The following is a 27,961-nucleotide window of genomic DNA, read 5'->3' as shown; positions in this document are numbered from 1 at the left end:
CAAGTGTGACATTCTAGTTTTATCAAATTCATTGTGATTCATAATGCATCAAAGCTGTTCAAAGTGGAAATCACAGATAGCCAAGAGCAGTTGACAAATATTGAATGCATAAACATGTACCCAATCAAGGAAGTAATCTCCGCTAGTTGTACTAAGACACTTAAACTAATCTCACCTTCACTAGAATATGGGGGATATAGAAGAGAACCAGCCCCCATGCTATGTAGCCTACTGCTCTTCCACCCCATAGGCAAAAGAATCCACATTATACCAATATACATCCACTGTCGATTTTAGGCTCTGATAATGGCGTACGAGAAGTATCATTAGTTCTGCTTTTGTTATTGCAGGAGAGCAATATGGTAAATAACTTAAATACAATAAGTTTCATTTCATGCCATACCAATTTTGACCCACCAACCTAAAACACTAAAGAAGCCAAGAAAAAGAAACTGAATAAGCACATGCAAAACCAAAATATTAGCGATAACTCCTTGAAACAGTTTGGTAAATACTTGGTCTCTGCTTGCTTTGGTCAAGCCTCTTCAATCTTTTTTGTTCAGTTAAGCATCCTTACTCAACATCAAAACCCTTCTCTTGGAGCTCCGATATGACCTCATTCCTCATGCGAAACCATAGCTTCTGAGCTTCCTGCTCAAATTTCTTAGACTGCAATTGTTTTTGCATGTTGTCAGAATCCTTGTCAAAATCTATAAATCCTTTGGGTCCAATGGTGGTGCCAAGAGTGCCTCCACTTTTAATGAATTCCTCAACTGCCTCTTTGTCACCTGGGTAGGGAAACCTCCTGCGCTCATACAGATGAGCCATCTCTTTCTCTTCCTGGATACAATGGGTAATTGCCTTCATAATTTGCTATCTAATGAACAACAAAATCACTTTCTTTTTGAAAAATATGCTATCATACTGAAACAAAAGCTGCAGACACCTGCTGTCTTTAAAGTCTTCTAAATATACCAATATGATGCTCATACAAAAAGGCAAAGGTTCACCTCTTATGAAAAAAGAGAGAAAGGATAAGTATACTGAGTCGTCGGCATGTTCATCATAATCACATTATTGTAATCAAGCTGATCATGTGCTAAAATGAACTCACAAATCAGGATGAAAGTGGTGCAACTTTTTTGTAGATGAAACATGCATGCATCAAATGCGCAGATGGACTTGCAGGAAAACACATGCATTGTGTGTGCGCCCAGACACATACAAACTAGAAGCTGAAGGGTCAAATTCAGACAAATGTAATTAGGTTATTGACAAAAGATTAAACTAACTCTAAATGTCTTAAAAAAGGAAAATTCAACAGATAAGCCAAGTATGTTATATTTTGAGAAATTCAAAGTGTGTGATATTTGACGGAGCTTAATGAAGGATAATTGAGAAATGAGTGAGATCATAGATTTTCAATAGATCTCTTCTTCACTTATCCATGCCACACTTTTCCTTAAAAAGATGTCAAAAGATGAAGACCAGGGATGTGGAGGTGCACCAAGACAAGCCAAAAAGTTATTAAGAACGAAGAATTCTTTCATTCTACAATAGACTAGACTTACCCAAAGTAGTCCTAAAGAAGCTCCCTACTTTATTATCTGTCACATGGTCCTGTTTGCCAAGGCTGCAACCATTGGGACCTATCTAGAATAATAATATTATAAGGTTGACATAACCAATAGGAAGGGCATTCCATCTGATAAACCATGGTTAGTTTGAAAAAGTAGGGATCAACATGGGAAAAAGTTAAGAATATCAACAAGTATAAATTTGACATTATTGTAAAAATAGTTAAAAGAGTAGCTATTGGAAAAGAAGGTCTAATAGAGTTATCAACACTTTAGAGAAACATGTATATCAAATTATGCACAAGTGCAGCGTAGCATATTTGAGCTTGGAAAAACATTTTAGGACAGGAACCAGGTTCAAGGTGAATTATGTGCTATTTATTTATAAAAAATATTGAAGCTCAAGGTCCTCCCTAGCCATATCTCCAATAGTTCTAAGAAAAGTCTATTGTACGACCCATACCATATCAGCAAGATACGGAGATTTGGTTCAGCATATGAGCCGAACTAGGCCCAATTTCGAGCGGTATCATGATTGAGAGAAAAAAAGTATTGGAAGTCTATCTAGGTCTAGATTGCATAACATACATATTGAACTAATAATGTACCATTATGATTCTCAGCACCAGCTTCGTAAACCTTGCCTAATACTTTCATTCAACAAAAAGGAAAGCAGAAATTGCTAACAATATAAATAGATTTTTTACATATTTATTCAACTAACTGCTAGTATTGCATGCCCTAATTTTTCTCGGATAGGGATATCAATCAAAGATCTAAATTGATGATAAATTGGTTTCCATGCCAAAGTTAAAAAAGAACCAAGTAAACCTAAGGTTTAGGGTCTAGTGCGAGTCAAAGGTAGCAAAGATGAGGAAACCTAGAATTTGGCTGCTAGGAAGGAGGAGGTCCAATCAATTTCCTTCGATAACTTCATCTTGGATGGATAGTTAGGCAACTTATCAAGGCATGCATTTGGATTCACAACACACTATTTGAAGATTCAAAATCTTAAATGCCATTATCATGCAAATAAAAATTATTAGTTGTACCTTTCTAGTTCTAACTCCGCCTTTGTTTCGTACATAGCTAAGCCCAAGTCCAGATAAAAGAGGATGGTCATGGTAAATTGTCAGTTAGCGTAAAACTACAGTAACAACTAACATGAATCCTAAGAATATACTGGGGCATTCCCTACTAGCGATAGGTTGCCTAGGATCCCTGGTGTAGTGAAAAGTGCGAAGTGTTAACTAGGGCACTTCTCAGAAGTGACGTGCCACATTGATGCCCAAATGTGGTGAGAAGCAAGCAAGGTTCTCATACCCTGATGGACTGGTGTGGGCTAAGTGGAGATCGATGGAACTAATAGATACAATGGCCAAGAGGAGAGTTGATGCAGGAGAATCTAAGAGAACTTTTAAGTCTAATTGGGCCCATTAAGTCCAATAGACCAGCTTATTAGCTATTAAGAGTAGTCTTCATCTTATGTCATGTTATGTCTAATGTTTTCTTTTAAGTTTCAGCCAATAGTTATGTTCCAAGTCATTTGAAAGGTCAAGTGACTTGCATGTGACCTTTTAATGAACTTGGATGGCTAAAATTTAATAAAACCTCATGTGATGAAGGGATGTGATGATAGGGTTGTTAGAGACATGGTATAAAGGTCTATTAAGAGTCTTTGTAGGCGCTTCAGCCATCTGATGAGAATGATACAGATAAAAGAATTCCTAGGGCTCTTGAACCCAGAATTCTTTTATTCCAAATTTAATTTTACAACTTCTTTGCTGTAATCTCTTCTGTTCATGTTGGAATTCTATTCTTGCTGCGTCAAATTGGTATCAAAGCCATGGCGGGACGTAGAAGAGGTAGAAGACATACAGGACATCAAGGACAATGAGATATGGCTGAGATGAGGCGTATGATTGAATATTTGTCATGGGCTATGCAATCCCTTCAACAACAGGAATGTCCGGAAGCCCATATGGAGATTCCGGAAGGTGACTGTGAACCCCTGGACATACCGAACAATAACACCAGGAATGAAGATTTTAGAAAAAGAGGAATATCCCTTCCATGATATTGGACCCACTAATCAAGTAGTATGGAGGTAGATTGGAAGAGAGGCTAGTACATGCACTTGATTTCAATGGAGGAGGAATCAAGGTAGAGGTTTCTAATTTCAATGGAAAAATGCATGCGGAGGATTATTTGGACTGGAGGCTAGCTTAAGGACTTACTTTGAGAGAAAACCTAAGGTTGAAGATAGAAAGGAGGTGCTTATGAAGCTGAAACTAAAGGTGCACTTCAATGGTGGAAGACAGTTGAAGATCAGCATCCTCGGCAAAAAAAGTTAAAAGTCGGCACATGGGAACCCATAAAATCAAAGTTGCATAAACAATTTTTGCCAGCTGATTGCATGATGAAGTTGTATGAGAACTTCCACACATTAAAACAAAAAGGAATGACAGTCGACTGCACTTCCGAATTTGAGAATCTCTCTATGAGGGTTGGTTTAAACATGATGAATGAGCAAGTGACATCTCGTTATCTTGTTGGATTAAATCAATCCAATAGAGATGAGATGGGAGTGGTTTGTTTGTTCAACCTAGAACATGCTTGATAATATGCCGTAATGGCAAAAAGGTGAGTATGGCGTTTTGGTGCAAGAGGCCTTTGTCAAGAAGGATTGAGGGTGCAATGGAGAGATTTTGAATAGACAAAAAGCTCCAAAGATGGATCAAGAAGCTGATGCATCTAGCTAGATAGGTGGCAAGTACATTGCTAATATTGACAGGGGTGAGAAGGGAAAAGATCTAGTAAGATATGGTGAACAAAACAGCTATGGTTCAAGTTCCAATAAGATGGACAGCAAGCTGCAATTACATTGTTTCTCTATGAGGAAAAGGACATACTTCCTACTTGCCCACAGCGAAGGGTCAACATGGCAGAACTCGAGGAGGAAGAAGCAGCTTTTCCGGATCCAAAATTTGATAAGCCCAATGATGAAGTAGATGATGTTGACATATATCCGGTAGAAGGGCAGCCTTTGGCAGTGCACCGCATGAAGGCAACACCTATAGATGAGAAAGAAGATTGGAGAAGGCGTGATATTTTTCGTACTCGTGTTTTGTGGTGGCAAGGCATGCAATGTCATTCTTGATGCAGGTAGTAGTGACAACCTTGTTTCAAAATAGGTTGGAAAACTTGAAGCTGCTTACTAAAATGCATCCCAACCCCTAAAAAATTGCATGGTTTCAGAAAGGGAATGAAGTACCTGTTGCTTTCCAACGCTTAGTTAAATTTACAATGGGTGGCAACATTGAAGATGAGGTTGTGTGATGTAGTGCCTACACTTATCTATTTCTCAGAGGAAACAAGAACTATACTTTGCATCCTCTTAGGGAAGAAGCCATTAATACCCCTAAGGATAGCAAGGTTAGTGGATTTTTGACTCCGAGAAGTTTGAAGTTGCAAACAAAGAATTGGGAATTATGCATGCACTGGTTGGTAAAATTCTAGAGGATAAGCAGCCACTAGAATTTGATGATTATCCGCTAGAAATTCAACAACTATTGGGAGACTTCAAGGAGCTGGCTTGTAATGTTCCACCAAAGAGTTTACCGCCAATGAGGAGCATCCAACATGCCATCGATTTGGTCATGAGAACATCTTTACCAAACCTACCAGCTTATAGAATGCCACTGCTACAACATGCTGGAACGCAAAAGCAAGTAGAGGACTCAATTGCAAAGGTTTTGGTGTGTGAAAGCAACAGTCCTTATGTTATTCCAGCTTTGCATACACCAAAAATGATAGCTTATGGAGGATGAATGGACAATTGTGCCATAAACAAGATAATTGTCAAATAGTGATTTCCCATTCCTTGCCTAGAAGACATGCTCGATTAGTTGACAGGTTCAAGAGTGTTTCTAAGATTGATTTGAGAGGTGATTATCACCAAATCAAATTGAGAAGCGGTGACGAATGAAAGATTGCCTTCAAAACACTAGATGTACTTTACAAGGGGATACTGATGCAGTTTGGACTGTCCAATGCCCCCAGCAGCTTTATGCAAGTTATGATAGAGGTACTTAAACCTTTTTCAGGATCATCTATAGTTGTGTACTTTGATGACATATTGATTTATACTCGAACTAGAGAAGAGCATTTGATTCATTTACGTGAAGTTATGGAGATTCTTCGCAAGGTGAAGCTCTATATCAATTTGAAGAAATACTCTTTCTTGTGCGATGAGGTGGTGTTTCTTGGTTTTGTTGTGTCAGCAGATGGCTTGAAACCTGATCTTGAGAAAGTGTGAGCTATAAAAGAGTGGCCTACACCACAATCCATGGAGATGTTCATATTTTCCGTGGGCTGGCAAATTTTTACAGGAGGTTCATAAGGAATTTTAGTTCCATCATGAGTTCTATCACTGAATGCTTGAAAGAAGCTAGCTATTAGCAGACAAAATCAGCACAAATGGCCTTCAAGCAGATCAAAACATTGATGACTAAAGCTCTAATTCTCGCATTCCCAGATTTTCAAAAGCTTTTCGAAGTGGAGTGGGATGCTTCGCATGTGGGTAAAGGGGTTGTTCTTAGCTTAGAGGGGAGGCCATTGAAGTTTTCCAATGAGAAGCCAAATGATTTATTAGGGTTAAGAGATCATGTCCTATTTATATGTGTCTAATACATTATATGTGGTATCCTTTTGAGATAGTAATAAAATTCTTTTCGAGAGAATTTCCTTCACCAAGCGAAGGGTTCTTCAATCCAATTTATTTCTATTTGTGTGTTGATCTTTGAAGTATGACCTTGTTGATCAAATCGCCCCTTTTTCCTTTCCCACTGTGTTAGAAAAGGATTCATGTAGCCAACCCAACTACTTTAGGATAAAGGCTTAGGTGAGTTGAGTTGAGTTGCTCCTTTCCTATTTTCTACTTCCAATGGTATACTAAAGCTATCTCACTTGTGCTTTTACAGGTTTACAAATATTAACACCATCAATGAAAAGAGGTGAGGTTGTGGATAAATTAGTGTTCTAAGTATCTAGAAAAGCCATAATGATGCAATCCAAGGTAGAATTGAATTATAGAGATTATTTTAATTTGTAGAAATAATGTTGTTACGGGGGAACTTAGCCACCATGCCCCACGTGACCGGCACGCGCGCCCAGGAAGACTACGGCAGCCCCTTGATCCAGCAATCCGACCCCGAGTCGGACATCTTCGGCTCCGCAGCCCGACCCCGAGTCGGCAGCCCCTTGATCCAACAATCCGACCCCGAGTCGGACATCTTCGGCTCCGCAGCCCGACCCCGAGTCGGCTGCCCCTTGATCCAGCAATCCGACCCCGAGTCGGACATCTTCGTCTCCGCAGCCCGACCCCGAGTCGGACATCTCTCGACAACGACAGGCTATTCCCCAGAGGCACGCCGCAGCCTCCTGCTCCACTACTCCCTGCAACGGTTGTATCTGGCGCTGCTCCACGATCCCCTGTAACAGCCGTACAAGGCGGAGCTCCACTACGCCCTGTCATGGCCGTACCCAGCGCTGCCCCACGACGCCCTGTAACGGCCGTGTCAGTGGCAGCTCCATCGTGCCCCACGATGACGAACCCCCCTGAAAGACCCCCCAGCCTGGTATATAAGCGGCTGGGAGGAGGAGGGGGGGTAAGCAAGAACTTCCAGAGCATTCTCTTACTTGCTACTATTATCTCTCCTTCTCCTCCAATCTCCTCTGACTTGATCGTCGGAGGGCCCCCACTACCCCAGTGGTGGTGCGAGGCTTGCTTGCAGGTTTCCCGGTGGAAGGTGGAGCGCAATCAACACCAACCAAGGCAACTCAAACGGAACCCCGTTCACACCGCTGTGCCAATCGTTCTCGGTTTGGACCACCAGCAACAGTTGGCGCTAGAGGAAGGGCCGAATCTCAGAGCGATCGTAATGGCACGGCGAGGTGGTCGTGGAGCTTCCAATGCCTCCGGTCGCGGGGCCTCTCGCGCCTCCGGCCGGGAGGCCGCTGCGTCTCCAACACATTCTCAGCAACACTCCACCGCTCCACCTCCCATTCAGATGGTCGAAGCCGCTCAGTTCGACCAGTTAGCCCAGCAGGTTCGCACCCTCGCGGAGGCAGTGCAGAACCTGCAGGGTGTGATGTCTCGGGCGCCGCAGCGGGCCCAGGAGCCGCTGCTCCCTGAGCGCTCACCTGTCCTCCTCAACCCGCGCTCCTTCCTCTCCCATGGGGAGGAGCGCCGGCGCGAGGAAGATTCTCGAGCACGGTCCATTCTGCCGGGACCTTCCCATCGGAGCTGCGCGGGGTACGAGAGGCGGGCCCGGGCGCGTTCCCAGATCCCCCAGTCCTCAAGGAACCCGCGCTCCAGTCGGTCCCCCTCTCGGTGCTCCTTGTCTCCCACCCATCGGTCGCGCTCCCTGGACCGGCGGGTGGACGATCTCCACCGACAACTCCAGGTCCTAAAGGGCCACTCCAAAGATCCCTTCGCCGACTTGGAGATCTCCTCCCAGCCGGCGCTTGCCTCGAGGATCCTGCGGACCCCGAATCCACCGGGGTTTAAAATGCCGGCGATCGAGCCCTATGACGGGGCGGCGGACCCGCGGGATCACGTCGAGAGTTTCAGGACCCTTATGCTCCTCCACGGAGCATCAGATCCTCTCCTCTGCAAGGCCTTCCCGGCGACCCTCCGTGGCCCGGCAAGGGCGTGGTTCGCCGGCTTGGAGGCTAACTCAATCCAGTCCTTCGACCAGTTTACTCGCCTCTTCATCACCCATTTCGCCGTCAGTAGCCGGCGGCGACTGGTCTCCGACTCCCTCTTTGATGTCCGGCAAAACGAGGGGAAAAGCTTGCGGATTATCTTACCCGCTTCAACAAGGCTACGCTGGAAGTCCGGAACCTGAGCCAGGAGGTGGCTCTTTCAGCCCTGAAGCGTGGCTTCCGGAAGGGCAGACTCACCTTCTCCCTGGACAAACGCCTGCCGAGGAGCTTCCCGGAGCTGTTGTCCCGGGCGAACCAGTATGCGGACGCCGAGGAGGCGGCCGCCCACCGGAGCAAGGAGGCCGCCGAGATCCCTCCAAAGCTCGGGAAGAAAAGGCGAAAAGAGGCACGCCAGAGGAGGAGCCCGACGCCCCAGCGTCGGCGCAGAAGCCCGTCGCCGGCGAGGAACCACGGCGCCCCACGCCCACGTTCTCCGCCCCGACGTTTCAGCCGGTACACTCCTCTCCTGACTCCCCGGACCCAGATCCTCATGGAAATCAAGGGGCGGGAGGACCTCCCGGTCCCGAGACAGATGAAGAAGATTCCTGGGAGGAGGCCCTCTCGGGCGTACTGTGAGTACCACCGGGACCACGGCCACGACACCGAAGACTGCTTCCAGCTTCGGGACGAGATCGAGGCTCTCATCCGCCGGGGGCGTCTCGGACGATATGTGAAGCGTCCAGCCGACCCGGCTCCTCCGGAGCCTCGGGAGCAGAATCGACCCATTACGGGCGTGATCCACACTATCACTGGGGGCTGCTCACGGCCCGTGAGGAACGCAGGGGGCTAGGTCCTTAGCGCACAAGATCATGAGGCAAGGCTATTATTGGCCTACCTTGTTGGAGGACTCGAAGGATCACGTGCGGAAATGCGGCGCCTGCCAGCGCCACGCCAACGTCCAAAGAGTCCCTTCTGTCCCCTTGGCACCAATCACTGCACCCTGGCCCTTCGCCCAGTGGGGAATGGATATCCTCGGACCATTCCCCGTCGCTTCAGCCCAGTGAAAATTTTTGATTGTTGCAATCGACTACTTCACCAAGTGGGTAGAAGCAGAGCCGCTGGCCACTATCACGGAGGCGCAAGTCCGGAAGTTCGTGAAGAAGAACATCATTGTCCGATTTGGGGTACCTCGGGTCCTCATCTCGGATAATGGTCGACAGTTCGACAACAAGCATTTCCGTGACTTCTGCGAGGAGTTCGGGATCGAGCATCGGTTCACATCTGTGTCGCATCCCCAAACCAACGGTGAGGCCGAGGTCACAAATCGGACGATCCTCCAAGGAATTAAGGCGCGAATCGGTCGGACAGGGCAAGCTTGGGTCGAAGAACTCAAGAATGTCCTATTGGGCGTATCGGACCACGCATCGGACCCCTACCGGGGAGACGCCATTCAGCCTAACCTATGGCACGGAAGCGGTCGTCCCCGTGGAGCTCGGACTCCCCTCACCTCGGGTGGCCGCGCACCGACCCGAGGCCAATTCGGAGCAACTCCGAGGGAACCTGGATCTCTTGGAAGAAGCGAGGGAAATGGCGCAGGTTCGGATGGCGATGTATCAGCGGAGGATGGCCCGATATTACAACTCCAAGGTCCGACCGAAGCTTTTCAGAATCGGAGATCTGGTGCTAAGGCGAGCTAAAGCATCTCAACCTGCGGAAGGTGGGAAGCTAGCGCCAAATTGGGAAGGCCCGTATAGGGTTCGCTTGGTAAACCGACCTGGCTCCTACCAGTTGGAGGCCCTAGATGGTCGAGAAATTCCAAGGAGCTGGAATTCCGCTAACCTGCGGATGTATTACCAGTAGAACAACAATGCCAGAAAGACAGTTCAAAAATGTATAACACTTTTCATTTCAATAATTTCTGGTTACAATGGCGTGCTCGTGTGATTACAAGGAATTCCCAGAGGGGAATTAGGGTGTAAAGAAAATAAAGAAGAGGTAGAGACTCCGAGGAGCTGAAGATCTGGGATCCCGAAACCTCCATCCGAAGCGGCTGCAATCCCACCGGAAGTGGGTGCTTCCAACCGGAGGCGCCATCGACGTCTCACGAAAAAGACGAAGAGCCGGCGCGGATGAAGAAGAAGTGGACGAAGGAGAAGTCCACACTGCTCCTACCCAGAGGCGCCATCCACGCCTCACGAAAAAGACGAGGAGCCGCCGCAGAAGAAGCTCCCGCTGCCTCCAGGGGAACGCCACCTCCAAGGGATATTCCGGTCCTCCCCAGTGTTAGGGGAGAGAAGGGATACAAGGGAGAAGAGCATATGGAGGCGCGGTCCCGGATCAAGCGTCTGGCGCGGAGCTCAATCGGGAGGCTGAACTTCAAGGAGGGGAGACGTGATCCCGGATGAAACGCCTAGAGCGGAGTTCCGCCGGGGAGAACCTCCTTGTTGATCCCAGATGAAACGGCTAGTTGGCGGAAGTCGCGAAGGGCGCGCCTCCCGTTCCTTCGGTAGGGGTCTCTCAACCATGCGCCGGAGAGGAGGCCCACGATCCATGGCAACCTGAACAGCTCCGGCTTGGCAGGCTCCATCGCACCTGCACCTATATTTATAGCCAAACTGCGGCCCCCCGGTCGTTCCGATGCGGGTGGCTCCAATAAATGCGGGCGCATTGAATCCGGAGCCGATCCGACTCTCGAGGCGTATCTTCCCGCGATTTCCTAAGCGTTATTCTCCTTAATCGCATTTTTTGTGCAGGACACTCCGGGTGGCCTGTACCCCTAGGTCCACATATCTCCGCTCGCGCCCAGGCCGAATCCGCCTCGAAGAACGCGCGTATCGCGGCCGCTTAACTGACACTCCTCGCAAGCAGCAACTGGCGATCCGATTTCCCAGGTAACCCCTCAATTAGCATTTAATGCCCATCTGGTGTTCCCCAGGCGACGCTTGGAGAGGAGGAGAAACACGATCGCAGCTGGCCACGGAGAAATCCCGTCGGGCGGCAAGCAACAGGCGCACGACCAGCGGAATTTCCCGAGGCTCGGCCCTCGGATGCCAGGCTAACCCGATGATCATCCCGGGAGCAGACTAGCATGAAGCCCCGACCGGTCGCCTCGGCTTGCGCCAGCCTTGGCCGACCAACGAGCGGAATTTTCCGAGGCTCGGCCCTCGGATGCCAGGCTAACCCGATGATCATCCCGGGAGCAGACTAGCCTGAAGCCCCAACCGGTCGCCTCGGCTTGCGCCAGCCTTGGCCGACCAACGAGCGGAATTTCCCGAGGCTTGGCCCTCGGATGCCAGGCTAACCCGATGATCATCCCGGGAGCAGACTAGCCTGAAACCCCGACCGGTCGCCTCGGCTTGCGCCAGCCTTGGCCGACCAACGAGCGGAATTTCCCGAGGCTCGGCCCTCGGATGCCAGGCTAACCCGATGATCATCCCGGGAGCAGACTAGCCTGAAGCCCCGACCGGTCGCCTCGGCTTGCGCCAGCCTTGGCCGACCAACGAGCGGAATTTCCTGAGGCCTGACAACCCTCAGATGCCAGGCTAACCCGATGATCATCCCGGGAGCAGACTAGCCTGAAGCCCCGACCGGTCGCCTCAGCTTGCGCCAGCCTTGGCCGACCAACGAGCGGAATTTCCTGAGGCCTGACAACCCTCAGATGCCAGGCTAACCCGATGATCATCCCGGGAGCAGACTAGCCTGAAGCCCCGACCGGTCGCCTCGGCTTGCGCCAGCCTTGGCCGACCAACGAGCGGAATCTCCTGAGGCCTGACAACCCTCAGATGCCAGGCTAACCCGATGATCATCCCGGGAGCAGACTAGCCTGAAGCCCCGACCGGTCGCCTCGGCTTGCGCCAGCCTTGGCCGACCAACGAGCGGAATCTCCCGAGGCTTGGCCCTCGGATGCCAGGCTAACCCGATGATCATCCCGGGAGCAAACTAGCCTGAAGCCCCGACCGGTCGCCTCGGCTTGCGCCAGCCTTGGCCGACCAACGAGCGGAATTTCCTGAGGCCTAACCCTCGGATGCCTGGCTTAGCGCCGGAAGAAGCTCCTGAGGCCTAACCCTCGGATGCCTGGCTTAGCGCCGGAAGAAGTTCCTGAGGCCTAACCCTCGGATGCCTGGCTTAGCGCCGGAAGAAGTTCCTGAGGCCTAACCCTCGGATGCCTGGCCTAGCGCCGGAAGAATTTCCTGAGGCCTAACCCTCGGATGCCTGGCCTAGCGCCGGAAGAATTTCCTGAGGCCTAACCCTCGGATGCCTGGCCTAGTGCCGGAAGAATTTCCTGAGGCCTAACCCTCGGATGCCTGGCCTAGTGCCGGAAGAATTTCCTGAGGCCTAACCCTCGGATGCCTGGCCTAGTGCCGGAAGAATTTTCTGAGGCCCAACCCTCGGATGCCTGGCCTAGTGCCGGAAGAATTTCCTGAGGCCCAACCCTCGGATGCCTGGCTTAGCGCCGGAAGAATTCCCTGAGGCCCAACCCTCGGATGCCTGGCCTAGCGCCAGAAGAATTTCAAGAGTCGGGAGTCAGCGAGACGCTACCAAGAGTTAAAAAGAAGAAGGCGGGGAGCTCGAAGCACGCGCGCCTCTCCGAGGGATGGCGGCAATCTCGAAGCATCACTCCCTTCACCCGTTCCCCTTCTGGTTCCAGGCTCGGAAGTGGGGGGCTACTGTTACGGAGGAACTTAGCCACCATGCCCCACGTGACCGGCACGCGCGCCCAGGAAGACTACGGCAGCCCCTTGATCCAGCAATCCGACCCCGAGTCGGACATCTTCGGCTCCGCAGCCCGACCCCGAGTCGGCAGCCCCTTGATCCAGCAATCCGACCCCGAGTCGGACATCTTCGGCTCCGCAGCCCGACCCCGAGTCGGCTGCCCCTTGATCCAGCAATCCGACCCCGAGTCGGACATCTTCGTCTCCGCAGCCCGACCCCGAGTCGGATATCTCTCGACAACGACAGGCTATTCCCCAGAGGCACGCCGCAGCCTCCTGCTCCACTACTCCCTGCAACGGTTGTATCTGGCGCTGCTCCACGATCCCCTGTAACAGCCGTACAAGGCGGAGCTCCACTACGCCCTGTCATGGCCGTACCCAGCGCTGCCCCACGACGCCCTGTAACGGCCGTGTCAGTGGCAGCTCCATCGTGCCCCACGATGACGAACCCCCCTGAAAGACCCCCCAGCCTGGTATATATGCGGCTGGGAGGAGGAGGGGGGGTAAGCAAGAACTTCCAGAGCATTCTCTTACTTGCTACTATTATCTCTCCTTCTCCTCCAATCTCCTCTGACTTGATCGTCGGAGGGCCCCCACTACCCCAGTGGTGGTGCGAGGCTTGCTTGCAGGTTTCCCGGTGGAAGGTGGAGCGCAATCAACACCAACCAAGGCAACTCAAACGGAACCCCGTTCACACCGCTGTGCCAATCGTTCTCGGTTTGGACCACCAGCAACAAATGTTAATATCAAATTAGATATGATCTTATCTTTCAAAACAAGTATTCAGTAAGGAAGAGATTTTAATAATATAAGAACAAAGATAATGTGTAAGAGGCAAGAGAAAATTGATTTAAGTGGAGAGGAGAAGAATAATAAGAGATGAAAGAAAGAAGAAAATGCCAAAAGTCTTTTCTATCATTTATCTTATGCACAGGTTGTAACTCATATAAATAAGCAAATTCTAACAAAACATTAAAAGAAATCCTAACAAGAATGCCAAAATGACTGCATTAGGGAAAGAAAGAAGAAGAGAAAGATAGGGCTTAGAAGGTATCATATGGATGCCCACAGGGTTTGGAACGTTCTTCCGCCTCCCTCCCTGTTTTATCTCTTCTTTTTCTTTGTTTTCCTATTGGAGAGCCCTCCAAAAAGGGGCCACATACAACTTAATAATGAGGTCGCATTTTTTAGTTGATTCACCACCTTGTCAACACAACTGAGCCCTCTACATATGATATGTGGCCCCAATAAATAAACAATAGCAACCATATGTTAGTTAAACCCAATAAATAGTAAAATAATAATAGCAAACAGAAAACAGAAAATTGACCCCAGCATATTGAAGACTTGAACATATGTTAATATAACATAGTGTTTTGAACTCTTGATATGTTCAATACTTGGCAATTTCTTGATTCCTAAGGCAATAACAAACAGTGAGATTATACTATTAGGTAAAAATGTTTTGCATTTTTTTACCCTCTACTGAATTTTGAATGATTTTAAGTGTTAACCCTATGGTTTCAACAAGTTACTATTTGATTTTGATGATAACAAACAAATGAATTTAGTTCATTATTATGATTATAGCAAATGAATAAAAATTAGAAATTGAGATTTTTTTTAAAGGCAGATGCTGGAATTCTGAACGTGTGTTAATATTTTTGACATAACTTTTTATTAAAATATAATATTAATGCAATTCTTGTTAAACTGGAAAGAAGACTTATTTATCTAAAACTTTTATATGCAATTCTTGTTTACTATTTGAATATTGGCTATGAGTAATAAGATCTGCAATCTATCTATCCATAGCTGTAATTCAGGCCGATATATGTTTACTTTTTTAGCTGTAACTTTTCAACCAAATGTCCTTTTGAGATGATTCTTGTCAGATTGGAGAGATAACTTAAAGGGCTACAACTTGTCTCTAGCCACTAAGTCAAATGCAGCCTTTTGATTCATCAAAAGGTGCTGCAAAGCAGGGAACCAAATCTGACCCGAATCTGCCTACATTAAATGTGTTGAAAAAGAATTCCCTAAGCTTTAAATTGTTTCAAACGGAAAAATGGCTTCTCAAGCCTATAAAAAGAGGTTCATACTTCAAATTGCAGCAAGAGAGAGAGTTCCATAGAGTTTGAAAGAAAAAATCAGAAGATAAAAAAGAGAGCATTCTAGTTCAGCCTATATTGGAGAACAAGAGAAGATTTTAATTCGTCAAGCTTCCTTTCTCTCTTCTTTCTTTCTTTGTGAGCTTCATTTATAAATCCAACTCCTTAAGAGTTATTACACACCTTGGGTGTGTCTCACATATTTGTTGTGAGAAGGTGAGAGAGCCTTCGTGGTTTTGAGAGTGAGGGATCGAGTAGATCTCTTGGAAGAAGTCGATGGACTTCTTGACTCAAAACAAAGTTTTTTTGAGAGGAAGAGATTTTTGTGTAAAGGTTACTAGCACCTTGAAAGCTAGTGTGTTGCTGGAAATTGGACCCGGGGGCTACCGCGAAGCCGGGGAAGGAGGAGCTTCGCTGCAGGGACGGTGGTCGGCGGCGCTCCGACTGGTGACGTCCTCCTGGAGGGGTGTAAGTCCTGCAAAAAGCCGGTGGCCGGGCTCCCCGGCGCCGGCCCTCCAATGCTTAAATCAGAGGGGGGCAGATATGTGTAGAGAGCAAGGAAGAGAGTATATGGAGAAGACAGCAGGAATATTTGGATAAGATGAAGAAGATGAAGAGGGTGATCTCCTCTATTGTGTCTGTGCTGTTTGCTTCTTTTCACCCGGTCCAGGAGGGTTCTGTCCGGGCCGCCCCCCTCCTTTTCCCCCCAGGTTTCCTTTTATAGAAGGATTTTTGTTACCTGGGAGGTGACAGGAGGTTTGTCCTCTTTTGTAATAATTGGGCACGATTTGGCCCATTAATGGCGTAGTGGAGAACGGGACCGAATCGGACCGGAATCAGGGAGTTGTCACGGTCGATCGGACCTGTTGGAGTGGTTGAACCGCCGGCTGTGGTGGGCCTGGGGTCCGTGGATGGTAAGTGCATTTATTACCGAATGAACCGGCGGTCAGGGAGAGCCATACGCTCTGATGGTTCAGTGATCCGGAGATCGTCTTGGGCCGTGCTCATTAAATGACTGGGTGCATCGGAGACTTGAGGGAGTCTCATGCATTAATGGCAGGTCGTGCCGAATACCTGCAGAGATCTTATGCCTTGATGGCTTGGAGATAGTGGCAGGCTATAGTAGAGTCGCGTGTATAGCCGCCGGACCTTTCGAGAAAGCTTGGCGGGGAGGAGTATTAGTTAAGGCATCGGCTCGGCAAGGGTGCCGAGCCGAGCTGGTCGCCCAGAGGGGCGCCCTGTGGCGGGGTTGCTTCGAGTACTCCTGGTCGGCGCCCTTTGGGCGAGCACCTTCTAGCCGAGCGCCTCTATTTGGCGCTCTCTCTAGTCAGCGCTTTCTAGTTGAGCGCTTCTCTGGTCGGCGTCCGCTGGTCGGCTCTTCCTATCCGAGCATCTCTACTTGATTATTTTGATTGGGCGCCTCTTGGCGCTCTCTCCGGTCGGCGCCCTTTAGTCGAGCGCCTTCCTGGTCGGCATTCTTTGGCCGAGCATCCTCCTGGTCGGCGCTCTTTGGCCGAGCGCCTCCGTGGCGGTATGACTTGGGGTTTTTCCCCCAACACTAGTGAATATCAAGAGAGATCCTTGAGTAGTGGAGTAGGCATTAGCCGAACCACTTTAAATTTCGGTGTCTTATTTCTTCTCTATTTTCTTTGCTTATCTCACTTTAAGTTTATCATAGCATGCTCATACACATAAAATTTCACCTCTTGCACTCTAGTTTTCAATTTGCATAAAGCTTTAAATGTTTCATAATTTTTGCAATTTGCATACATTTACAAACTTGACTTTTATATTTTTTTTTTTATAAACCCAATTCACCCCCCCCTTGGGTTGCCTAGTTGGGCCAACAATTAGTATCAGAGCAAGGGCTCTATTTATAGACTTAACTGTCTTAAAGTAGAAAATGGAAACTATAGTAGGAACCTCTCTTACCGAAGGTCAATCGACCAATAGGCCATCTTTGTTTAGTGGTTTAAACTATAACTATTGGAAGACTAGAATGTGAATATATATCCAAGCTGTAGATTATGAATTATATAAGGTCATTGTAAATGAGCCTAAAATACCAAGTCTGAAAATGAATGGGATAAAATTGATGTGAAACATATTCAAATGAATGCTAAAGCCATGAACTTGTTGTATTGTGCATTAGATCCTAATGAGTTCAATAGAAATTCTGCATGTGAAACGGCTAAAGAAATATGGGATAGATTAGAAGTAACTCATGAAGGTACTAATCAAGTTAAAGAGTCAAAAATTAGCATGCTTGTGCATAGTTATGAACTCTTTAAGATGAATGCCGAAGAATCTATTTCCAACATGTTTACTAGATTTACCAATATTACTAATGCTTTGAAATCTCTTGATAAATCTTATACTAATATTGAAATGGTGAGAAAGATTCTTAGGTCTTTGCCAAAAAGTTGGAAGCCAAAAATCACCGCAATACAAGAGGCAAAAGATCTTACAAAGCTTAACTTGGATGAGCTTTCGGATTCTCTCATGACCCATGAGCTATCCATGAAGCCGAAGGAGGATGATAGCAAAAGAAAGAAAGGCTTAGCTCTTCAATCATCCATCACCGACGAATCAAGTGAAGAAGATGAGGATCTTGCTTTGCTTACAAAGAAATTTAAAAGATTTCTAAGTAAAAGAAAGCAAGGGGCAAAAAGATTTCAACAGTGAGATGCGGCCAAAAATAAAATCATATGTTACCAATGTAAGAAGCCGGGCCATATCAAATATGATTGTCCTCAATTAAAGAAATCAAGTAAGAAGGATAAGAAAAAAGCCATGGTAGCGGCATGGGGCGAAAGTGATTCAAGTAGCTCCGATGAAAAAAATGATAATAAGCTTGCTAATCTTTGCTTCATGGCAAAAGAAGATAATGAGGCATGTGATTCTATGGATAACAATTTCTCATATGATGAATTGCAAAATACTTTTGAAGAATTGGATAACGAATTTAGAAAACTTGGCCTGAGAAATGTTTCTTTTAAAAAGATCGTTTCTTCTCTTTCTAATGAAAATTAAGTTTTGAAAAATGAGAATGAAGTTTTGAAAAAGAAAGTCAAAGAACTATCTTCAAAGTTAGAAATTTCATCTTCAAATGATATAAAGCATGAAAATAAATCTTTGAAAATAAAAGATCAAGATTATGAATTTCCAAATCATATTTTTAAACTTTCAAAAGCTTTGTATGGTTTAAAACAAACACCTAGAGCATGGTATGAAAGATTAAGTAAATTTTTTATTGATAATGATTTTACAAGAGAAAAACTAGATACTACACTTTTTATAAAATTAAAAAATATGACATGCTCATTGTTCAAGTTTATGTTGATGATATTATATTCGGTGCTCCAAATGAAAGCTTGTACAAAAATTTTGTTAAGTGTATGCAAGGTGAATTTGAGATGAGCATGATGGGAGAGTCAAACTACTTTCTTGGACTCTAAATCAAGCAACTAAAGGAAGGCATTTTCATTAATCAATCCAAGTACATAAAGGATTTGCTTAAAAGGTTTGGAATGAAAAATGCAAAACCAATTGGAACCCCAATAAGTCCATCAACTAAGCTAGACAAAGATGAAAATGGTAAGCTGATAGATGATAGAAAATATCGAGGTATGATTGGCACTTTACACTATTTAACCAAACCGGATATTATATGTAGTGTTTGTATGTGTGCTAGATTTTAATCATGTCCAAAAGAATCTCACATGATTGCCGTGAAACGTAATTTTTGATATTTATTGGACACTCAAAAATTAGGATTATGGTATTATAAAAATATTTTTTTTATCTTATTGATTTCTCCGATGCGGATTTTGCGGGTTGTAAAATTAATCGAAAAATTACTAGTGGTTCTTGTCAATTTTTTGGACATTCTCTAGTAACTTGGTTTAGTAAAAAGCAAAATTCGGTAGCTTTATCTACGGCCAAAACCGAATATATTGCCGCCGGTAGTTACTGTACTCAAATTTTATGGATGAAACAACAATTAGAAAATTTTGAATTTCATTTCTCTCATATTTCTATTAAATGTGATAATGCTAGTGCAATTAATTTAACTAAAAATTCTATTCAACATTCTAAAACCAAACATATTGAAATTAGACATCATTTATAAGAGATCATGTTTAAAAAGAAAATAATTTATTAGTACTGATTACCAATTGGCGGATATTTTTACAAAACCTCTTAACGAAGAAAGATTTTGTTATATTAGAAAAGAACTTGGTACGTCTAATCCTTTTGAAAAATAATATTTTTTAAAAAATATTTTTCTATGCTATGCATATAGATAGGGGGAGATATTGTGCATAACTTTAAATCTTATCAATCTCTCTATATCTTGATGAATTAGAATTCATGTTGTTCTCTTCTCATGTGCTAAAATGCAATTATTTAGGAAGAGAATAAATGTTATCAAATAAGATTGATTCATGAACAATTATTTGATTTACTTTGATATCACATCAATATTTTTTTAGATTTGATATTTCTTTTTTTTGATGCTAAAAGGGGGAGAAGATATATGATTAATACCAAGAGATGCTATTTGAAAAAAAATAATATATATAAGTTTGCATCCATTGTTTGTCAACATATATTGTTTGTCATCATCAAAAAGGAGAAGATTGTTAAACCCATGGTTTCAACCAAGGTTCGTGGTACCGATCGTACCGACGTACCGGTCGGCTCCGGTATCGGTACGGTACCAGTGCCGAACCGAACCGAGCCGAACAGATACCGTACCAATAGGGCACATTCGGCCTGGTTTCGACCCCATCGTCGTTTTTTTTTGTAGTTCTTTTATTTTTGGATATTTTTTGGATGTTTTTATGTTTAAGTTTAAGGTTAAAACTAGATGATGCAACTTATTACTTCCAAATGATTCAAATAATGAGATGAAGAACATAAAAAATTTTCAAATTAAGATACAATCAATTACATATATTTAAAGCACTCTCGAATATCTAAAATCGGGTCGAGTGGCGATGTTTCTTGTCAATATCTGGATCATCAACATAATATGGAGGCAGATCAACCCATCCCTCTAACCAAGCGGCATTGTAGTCTTGTATGCTCAATCCTCGAGGAATGCGTGTTGGGTCATAAGAACTCTCGGATCTCTCGCTGAAGCTCTGGCTCTAAGAGGTGTCTTGATAAGGGGCCCATCCGAATATGCCAGCACCAAAATCCGACCTGTAAGACCCTCCAGGCTGCGCAGGGTAGTAGCCACCGAAAGATGACTCCGATACACCATATCCATAGGCTGGCTGAGGCCGCGGATAATAGGAAGACTCGGAACTTGATACATCAATGGATCCGACTCCACATGGGAGGTCATCTGCAGCTGCATCCTGGCCTCTTGAACGACCTCGAGGAGCTCTTCTTCGATATGCAATGGTATCTGACCGGCCTATATCAGACGGCCTACCGTGGTCCGTATCTTGTGTAGCATGTGTAAACTGAGACTCACCGGTGTATCGAAAACCTCCCTCCAGCTGTGTCTCATAAGTAGTACCATACTATCCTCCACTTCCTCCATGGCTAGTAGATCCATCTCCACCAGAACCTTCATCGCTGTTGGTCCAAGTCTCCTCCTCGACACTCTCCATTGGGGCCCTTTCCTTTCCTTTTCTTGTTTGCTCGGATTGACGCCCTCCTGATCGAGTCGACTGGGTAGTAGAGCGTCCTCGTCCTCGCATGAGAGGATCATCTTTCTGAACGGGAGCGTCGTACCAGTCATGCGGTGACTGGCTTCCCTCTAGCCACGTCATATCAGCTGTAGGAGTGCGTGGAATGTTGCGCTCAGCCCATTGCTGTGAATCGACCATAGCCTCGGTAGCTATGATGCTGGCTGGTCGTCGAGGCGATCCTGGCTCATCAAGCTCGGGCTCCTGCTGCTGGGCCACAAGCCATCGAGCATAGGATTATCATCATCATCTGTAAAAGTCCTATAGATGGGATCTGCATACTTGAGCTCCACTTCCTCCTAAATGCATTTTAGCCTCAACCGCAGATTGTAGTGCACATAAACTAGGTCGTTGAGGCGCTTTTGTGTCAAACGGTTCCTCTGTTTGTTGTGGATGAGGCCGAAGGTGGACCAGTTGCGCTCACAGCCACTCGAGGAGACCATTTGGGAGAGGATCCGGATAGCTATCCGCTTAAGATTTTTTGCGAATCCGCCAAAATGAATCCACCATTCAGCTGTAAAAATATTGAAGATAATTACATTTTACATATATGATGGCCTCATAGTTGAAGATAATTCAGATGCAAAAATGTTTTGCAGATTTGTATTGTACCTGGATTCATAGTTGTCTTGCTCATGACAGTTGGTCGCTGTCCAAAGCTATGGCTGCCCTTTCTAAATAATTTGGTCTGTGGAAAGAAGCTTGTTGTAGTATGTCAATAATATAAGATCTGATATATTTACATATGTTACTAAATCATAGTTACCTCTTCTATACATGACGCGGCAACTTCTGGATCAGGCTCCATCTTATAAATAACATTACGCAGAGCATGAAGAAGTTCATCATCCCTACCAATTCCACTCTCATACTGAAACCGGAGATCAGATAGTATGCTGCACATAGATGACACCATCTTAGTATAATTATACAAATATATCAATCAGTATAATTATCAATATTATCGCTTACCTGCTAGATGCAATTTTCTACCCATTTGGGCTCCCCACCGCCGCTCAATGATGTCGATGTACTCCTGGGCATGGGCTACATCTGCCTCCATGATCTGAACCTTTACATTCTCCATCATGTGATACAAAAAGCCCATCTGGGGGTACCTCTCGCTATCCACGGCCCGCAGCACTTCATATAATGATTTGATAGCCTTGACTATCGCATTGGCCCGCTGCCAGAATGACTGCCTGCTTACCAAGTCTTCCATCCTACTTCCTTCAGCGCCGGCCTGGGCATATCTACTTTCCTGCCACTCGGGATTAACAAACATCTGACGTAGGGCTCCTTTCTTCTCGATAAGGCTATCAAGTGCAATGTAATTCGTAGCAAACCGTGTTAACTCCTGGTCTAAGAATTTCTCCCCCTGCATACTTTCTCATTAATGAAAGAACCCAAGTATGGCTATAAATATACCTGGTGATGCATTGGGCTATCTCCACCGTATGTTGCACCCTACGGATCTTTCCAATATCCATCAGAATGAGGTCGATGCAATGTGCAGCACATTGAGTCCAGACAATTTGTGGTCGCCGCTCCATCAAGACCTGCCCGGCCAACTTATATTGCGGCCCGTTATCAGTGACGACCTGCACGATATTCTCCTCTCCAATATGATCAATCACCTCCTCCATAAGTCTGAGGATGTATGAGGCGTTGTGCACCTTATCCGAAGCATCAACTGACTTGTGGAAGAAAGTCTTCGTATCATAGTATGTCACAAAGTTGATGATGGCCCGCTTTATCGGACCGGTCCAACCATCACACATCAGAGTGAGCCCATATGTAGGCCACTTGCTCTTATATGAGCCAATCCAATTCTCTAGCTCCTCCTTATTATTGTCAAGAAGCTCACCGTAGATGTCCCTCGGGCCTGGAGGATCGACACCGGGACCGGCAGACTGTATGGCAGAAATGGCAGACTTGTAGTATGTATTGTCTGCAGCATTCGCTGGAATATGGCTGAAGTGGAACCAGGATCCAATAGCTCGCCACATATCCTTCTTCTTCTCCTTCTACATTGTGTCTACCCTTTGCTGCTTCGAAACTCTCCTGGGGAAGGCATGCGGATCTACATCATGGATTGACGCACCTAGTGGAATCCCTCCGGAAGATTTCTTTCGGCCACCAAAACCACCCAGGATATATGCAATCCGGCTACGTCCTCTGCCCTCGCCCTTCCTGACTGAAGTTGTCCTTTGAAACTCTGGATCTTGTCTGCTTCCATCAGAACCGGCGCCCGACTCGAAAAACGAGGGCCCAAATCGAGCCCGATGCCTCGCCACCTCCTCCTGCTGCCACCGATCATCCAGACTCGCCCGCATGGCAGCCTGGATCTGTGCCTCCTCCTCATCTGGACCCTCGACCTCCTGTAACTCCATCAAGTGATAGGAAGGTGCTTCTGCAGCTTGGCGTTCCACCTCCGCTTTTTGCTTGGCAGCCCTCTCCTTGGCTGCTTTGATCTCAACGAGATTTTTTCTCATCAGCTGACGGGTGCTCGGTGGGCACTCCGAGCATGCAGATATCTCACGAGAATTACCGGCTAAGTACTGCTTTAATCTGGTTACTCCTCCTCCTTTGAAGCACTTGTGGCAATAATTGCACTGAAACTGGTACCGTTCACCGAGCATCTTCCCATGCTCCCAGCCAATATTACGCTCTTAGGGTTGCCCTCTCCTTGACGGCTCCATTCCTACAACCACATTAATTTTTTTCAATTTCTATTTTTTAATTAAAAATTAATGTTTAAATTTTTTAATTAAATTTTAAATTATATAAATTCTGTAAAAACAAAAGTTAATGTCACCATTAACATCGTCCATATATTGACAACATATAAAAAATTTAAGACGAAATAGAATCATTGAATCATTTCCTATTTTTTTGCAATTTTTGACTTAATTTTTTTAAGCAATTTAAATGAAATATTAAAAAAACAATGTAGGGAAAACAAATTTTACCTTATTTAGTTTTTGCTGGATTTTTCTTCAAGAAAAACGACGCTCTCCGACCTTTCTAATTTTTTTTCATGCCTTTGTCTTTGCCTTTCTCTTCTTTTCCTCCTCCTTTCTCTCTGTCTTTCCTTCATCTAAGCTGATGGATTTGACTTCAGCATTCGGTCGGCTTTTATAGCCAACCGTTGAGGCACTGTGGCACTTTGAAAAGTGCCACTGTGAGCCACAGCGCAGCACTTTCAAAGTGCCGCACAAACCGGCACTTTCGATTGAAGTGCCGCACAAAGCGGCACTTTCGATTGAAGTGCCGCACAAAGCGGCACTTTGAAAAGTGCCACAGTGTGGCACTTTGAAAGTGCCTCTGGCCAGCGCTGTGGCACTTCACTAAAATCCAGCACCGAACCGGTGAGCATCGAACCGAACGGTTTCGACCCATATTGGGTCGGAACCGTTTTATACCCCGGAACCGGACCGGTGCCAGTCGGGACCGGTCCGGTTCGGGCTGAACCGACCAGTACAGGTCGATTCAGCAGACCCTGGTTTCAACAGTTTACTATTTAATTTGAATGACAACAAACAAATGAATTTAGTTCATTATTATGATTATAGCAAACGAATGAAAATTAGGAATTGAGATCTCTTTTGAAGGCAGATGCTAGAATTCTGAATGTGTGTTAGTAGTTTTGGCATAACTTTTTATTAGAATATAATATTAATGCATTTTTTATTGAACCGGAAAGAAGACTTATTTATCTAAAACTTTTATATTCAATATATTTTCAAATTTAAACATTAGCTATGAGTAATAGGATCTGCAATCTATCTATCCATAGCTGAAATTCAGGCTAACATATGTTTACTCTTTTAGCTGTAACTTTTCAACCAAATGTCCTTTTGAGATGATTTTTGTCAGGTTGAAAAGATAACTTAAAGGGCTACAACTTGTCTCTAGCCACTAAGTCAAATGCAGCCTTTTGATTCATCAAAAAGGTGCTACAAAGCAGAAAACTAAATCTGACCCGAATCTGCCTGCATTAAATGTGTTGAAAAAGAATATCCAAAGCTTCAAATTGTTTCAAACGGAAAAATGGCTTCTCAAGCCTATAAAATAAGGTTCATACTTCAAATTGCAGCAAGAGAGAGAGAGAGAGTTCTATAGAGTTTGAAAGAAAAATCAAGAGATAAAAGAGAGAGCATTCTAGCTCAGCCTATATTGGAGAACAAGAGAAGATTTTAATTCGTCAAGCTTCCTTTCTCTCTTCTTTCTTTCTTTGTGAGCTTCATTTATAAATCCAACTCCTTGAGAGTTATTACACACCTTGGGTGTGTCTCACATATTTGTTGTGAGAAGGTGAGAGAGCCTTCATGGTTTTGAGAGTGAGGGATCGAGTAGATTTCTTGGAAGAAGTTGATGGACTTTTGACTCAAAACAAAATTGTTTTGAGGGAAAGAGATTTTTGTGTAAAGGTTACTAGCACCTTGAAGGCTAGTGCATAGTGAATATCAAGAGAGGTCCTTGAGTAGTGGAGTAGGCATTGGCCGAACCACTTTAAGTTTCGGTGTCTTATTTCTTCTCTTTTTCTTTGCTTATCTTGCTTTAAGTTTATCATAGCATACCCATACACATAAGATTTCACCTCTTGCACTCTAGTTGTCAATTTGCATAAAGCTTTAAATTCTCATTATTTTTGCAATTTGCATACATTTACAAACTTGATTTTTATATTCATTTTTTTTTAATAAGCCCAATTCAACCCCCCCCCCCCCCCCCCCCCGGGTTGCCTAGTTGGGCCAACATTAAGTTTTTGGGAAAGTAGATCTAACGATTTTTATTCCCTGCCTGTATTCTACTACTTCTATTTTTTGCAATAAACTTCTTGCAAAACCACAATGAATGCAAGCATATGCAGCATCTCTCACTCAAAACAATTGTTGCCACTGCCAACTATTTTTAAATAAACTGTACCATCACATCAGCTTCAGCAAAAAACTAGGAATTCCAAGTGATATGTAAACATGCAAGCAGATATATGCATACCCATTTAAAGATTAAAAGATATATGTTAATTTTGCTTTGTAAACTCATATGATTTAACTGAGCTTCTTGACATCAAACTACCAAAAGCTAATGTTCCTCTCCATATATCCTATTGAGTATCCAATGTAAGATAAGCATGTAACGATAAATATGTTGTCTACGTCTATTATAACTGTGTAGCATCATGATGTTATGAGCTTCATATTGAAAGCAGAGGCAGAAACAATTGTTTGGATACAGGAAGTTCAAAGGTTTCAGCATTAATGATTACAAATTGTAAGCTTAATTTAAGAAGTGGAAGAAAAAAATAGGTTCTACATTCAATTCAAAGTACTAGCAACACTTAGTTTGCTAAGTTCTGAGCAAGTAGATTTACATCCTCAATCCAAAGGAATGAATTGTTGTCAGCATGCACATGTTCCTCAAAATGAAACAAATGAAGGGGAAGTTTCACCTTTGGTCGAGGCTTAAGCGTCCACCAACCAAGTGGAGATGTTTCGTTCCACAACCAAGCAAGTCCAAAGATTGTGTACGTGTAGAGCATAGCCTTCCCCATCTGCTTCCAGAAGTAAAGATCCTCCTTTCCCAACCCAATTTTCCTAAACAGCAAACCAAAAATATAATGAAAAACAAGTATTAGAATCAACGAATCAGTTTGAGAAAATAACCAATCAAAAACATGTGGGACAGCAATCCAAACAACAAAAAAAGAAATTCATGATTCGGTGTGGCTTCAAACTTTCTGCGACGCATTTCATAGACTTGGCAAGCTAAAGAAACCAAAGATTGCACCAAATATATTTAAACTTTCTGTTTCAATTATTTTTTCCAGTGAATTGATCAATTAAGATCTGCCTTCATCTCTTTTTAGAAGCACAAGGGATAGGAGTTATCAAGTATACCACGATCCTTGTTCTTCCACAAATTACAAAGGGGAAGAGGAAACAACCAGAAAAACCAACATGGAAGATTTGAGAATGGCAATAGCTGGGTTAGGTCACCTGAGGAACTTTTGAGCTTTAAAGCTGGCCATCGAGAGAACCTGCTCACAGGAATGGAACGCTTCAGTGAGGCATTTTGATGAACAAATGAAGAGCAGAGAAGAGCACAGCAAAGCAGAGCAGTACCCGCTACTAGATGTACCCGCTACTAGATGAACCGGCACGAATCAGCTTAGTACCTCAAAGACCATCCTTCTTGAAGGACCTCCACCAATCGCCACATCCAAGAAGACAGTTGGATTCTTTGTTTTGGCCACTTCAACCTTGGCGTATAAAGAACAAATCAAGAAAGATTTGATCTGAATCTTTTCAAAAATAAAAATCTCATTCAAAATAATGATGAGAGGCTATAGTATAACACATATAAGCAATATAAGGGCATAACGAAGAAATTAGAAGAAGAAAAAGAAGAGGGGGACGGGGCTGTAAGATTTTCTTCCCCGTTTATGTAAATCTTTCTGTTCATTTTAACAGACAGACGAGAAAATCATAATCAAAATACAATAAGCATCATAACGGTAGGCAGAAATTTAGCGTAAAGCAATGGGATCACGCATAAGGGAAGCATACCAGAATGGATCAACAGTGGCATTGATCTGACCAAGCCGCGGAAACATGTTTTATGTAGTCACAGCATATGGCTATTTCCCATGAATCTAGATTAAAAACAAAGAAAATAAAAGGGGGAACAGTTTTAATCATTCCTAATAAAACTAACCTCTTTGTCCAATCGCCTTGAACTTTCAGGGGCAAAAAAGCAATAAAACTAACCTCTTTTACAAAACCCTAACCTGTTCATCGACAAAAAAACGGATTCAAGCCCAGCACCCTAACCAGAGCTCCCAGGTAATAGACCCATTACGTTGAAGAATAAAAGGACGGACACGATCGGAGACGCCAAGACTCAGGAAAAAAACTTTGTGAACACTCACTCGATCGTTGGAAAATGGAAATCTTAGAATTATCGGGGCAAAAAGATCGAATCACGGAAGGAAACAGATGGGAAACTGTAGACTTTCTGTTACCTGATAGAAAAGGGAAGAGAAGCAAAGCTGAGAGCAGCGGCTGCTCCTCTGCGCGGCCCCGGAACGAAACGAGAAGGAGCGAAAGACCGGAGAATAGAACCCAAGCGCGGTAGGCCCC

General features: G+C 44.7%; 1 protein-coding gene across 10 annotated transcripts; it reads right to left on the bottom strand.

Annotated features, from left to right (window-relative positions):
- Nucleotides 1-22: 22 nt before the first annotated feature.
- LOC103696985 lies at nucleotides 23-27,961 on the bottom strand. Of its 10 annotated transcripts, none has more exons than XM_039119894.1 (6): nucleotides 27,844-27,961; nucleotides 27,389-27,474; nucleotides 26,945-27,123; nucleotides 26,819-26,859; nucleotides 26,272-26,416; nucleotides 23-840 (listed from the first exon to the last, which is right to left on the bottom strand). In XM_039119894.1, the coding sequence occupies exons 4-6, from the start codon at nucleotides 26,848-26,850 to the stop codon at nucleotides 574-576; spliced, it is 444 nt and encodes a 147-aa protein (XP_038975822.1). In that variant the 5' UTR covers nucleotides 26,851-26,859; nucleotides 26,945-27,123; nucleotides 27,389-27,474; nucleotides 27,844-27,961; the 3' UTR covers nucleotides 23-573. The 10 variants fall into 10 exon arrangements, with proteins under 10 accessions (XP_038975822.1, XP_038975823.1, XP_038975818.1 ...); XM_039119895.1 differs by having other exon boundaries at nucleotides 26,945-27,117; XM_039119890.1 differs by having other exon boundaries at nucleotides 26,945-27,081.

The sequence above is a fragment of the Phoenix dactylifera genome, unplaced genomic scaffold (genome assembly GCF_009389715.1).
Source record: "Phoenix dactylifera cultivar Barhee BC4 unplaced genomic scaffold, palm_55x_up_171113_PBpolish2nd_filt_p 000655F, whole genome shotgun sequence".
Lineage (NCBI taxonomy): Eukaryota > Viridiplantae > Streptophyta > Magnoliopsida > Arecales > Arecaceae > Phoenix > Phoenix dactylifera.
Note: the sequence above shows the minus strand (reverse complement) of the source record. Positions and strands in the feature narration are given on the sequence as shown.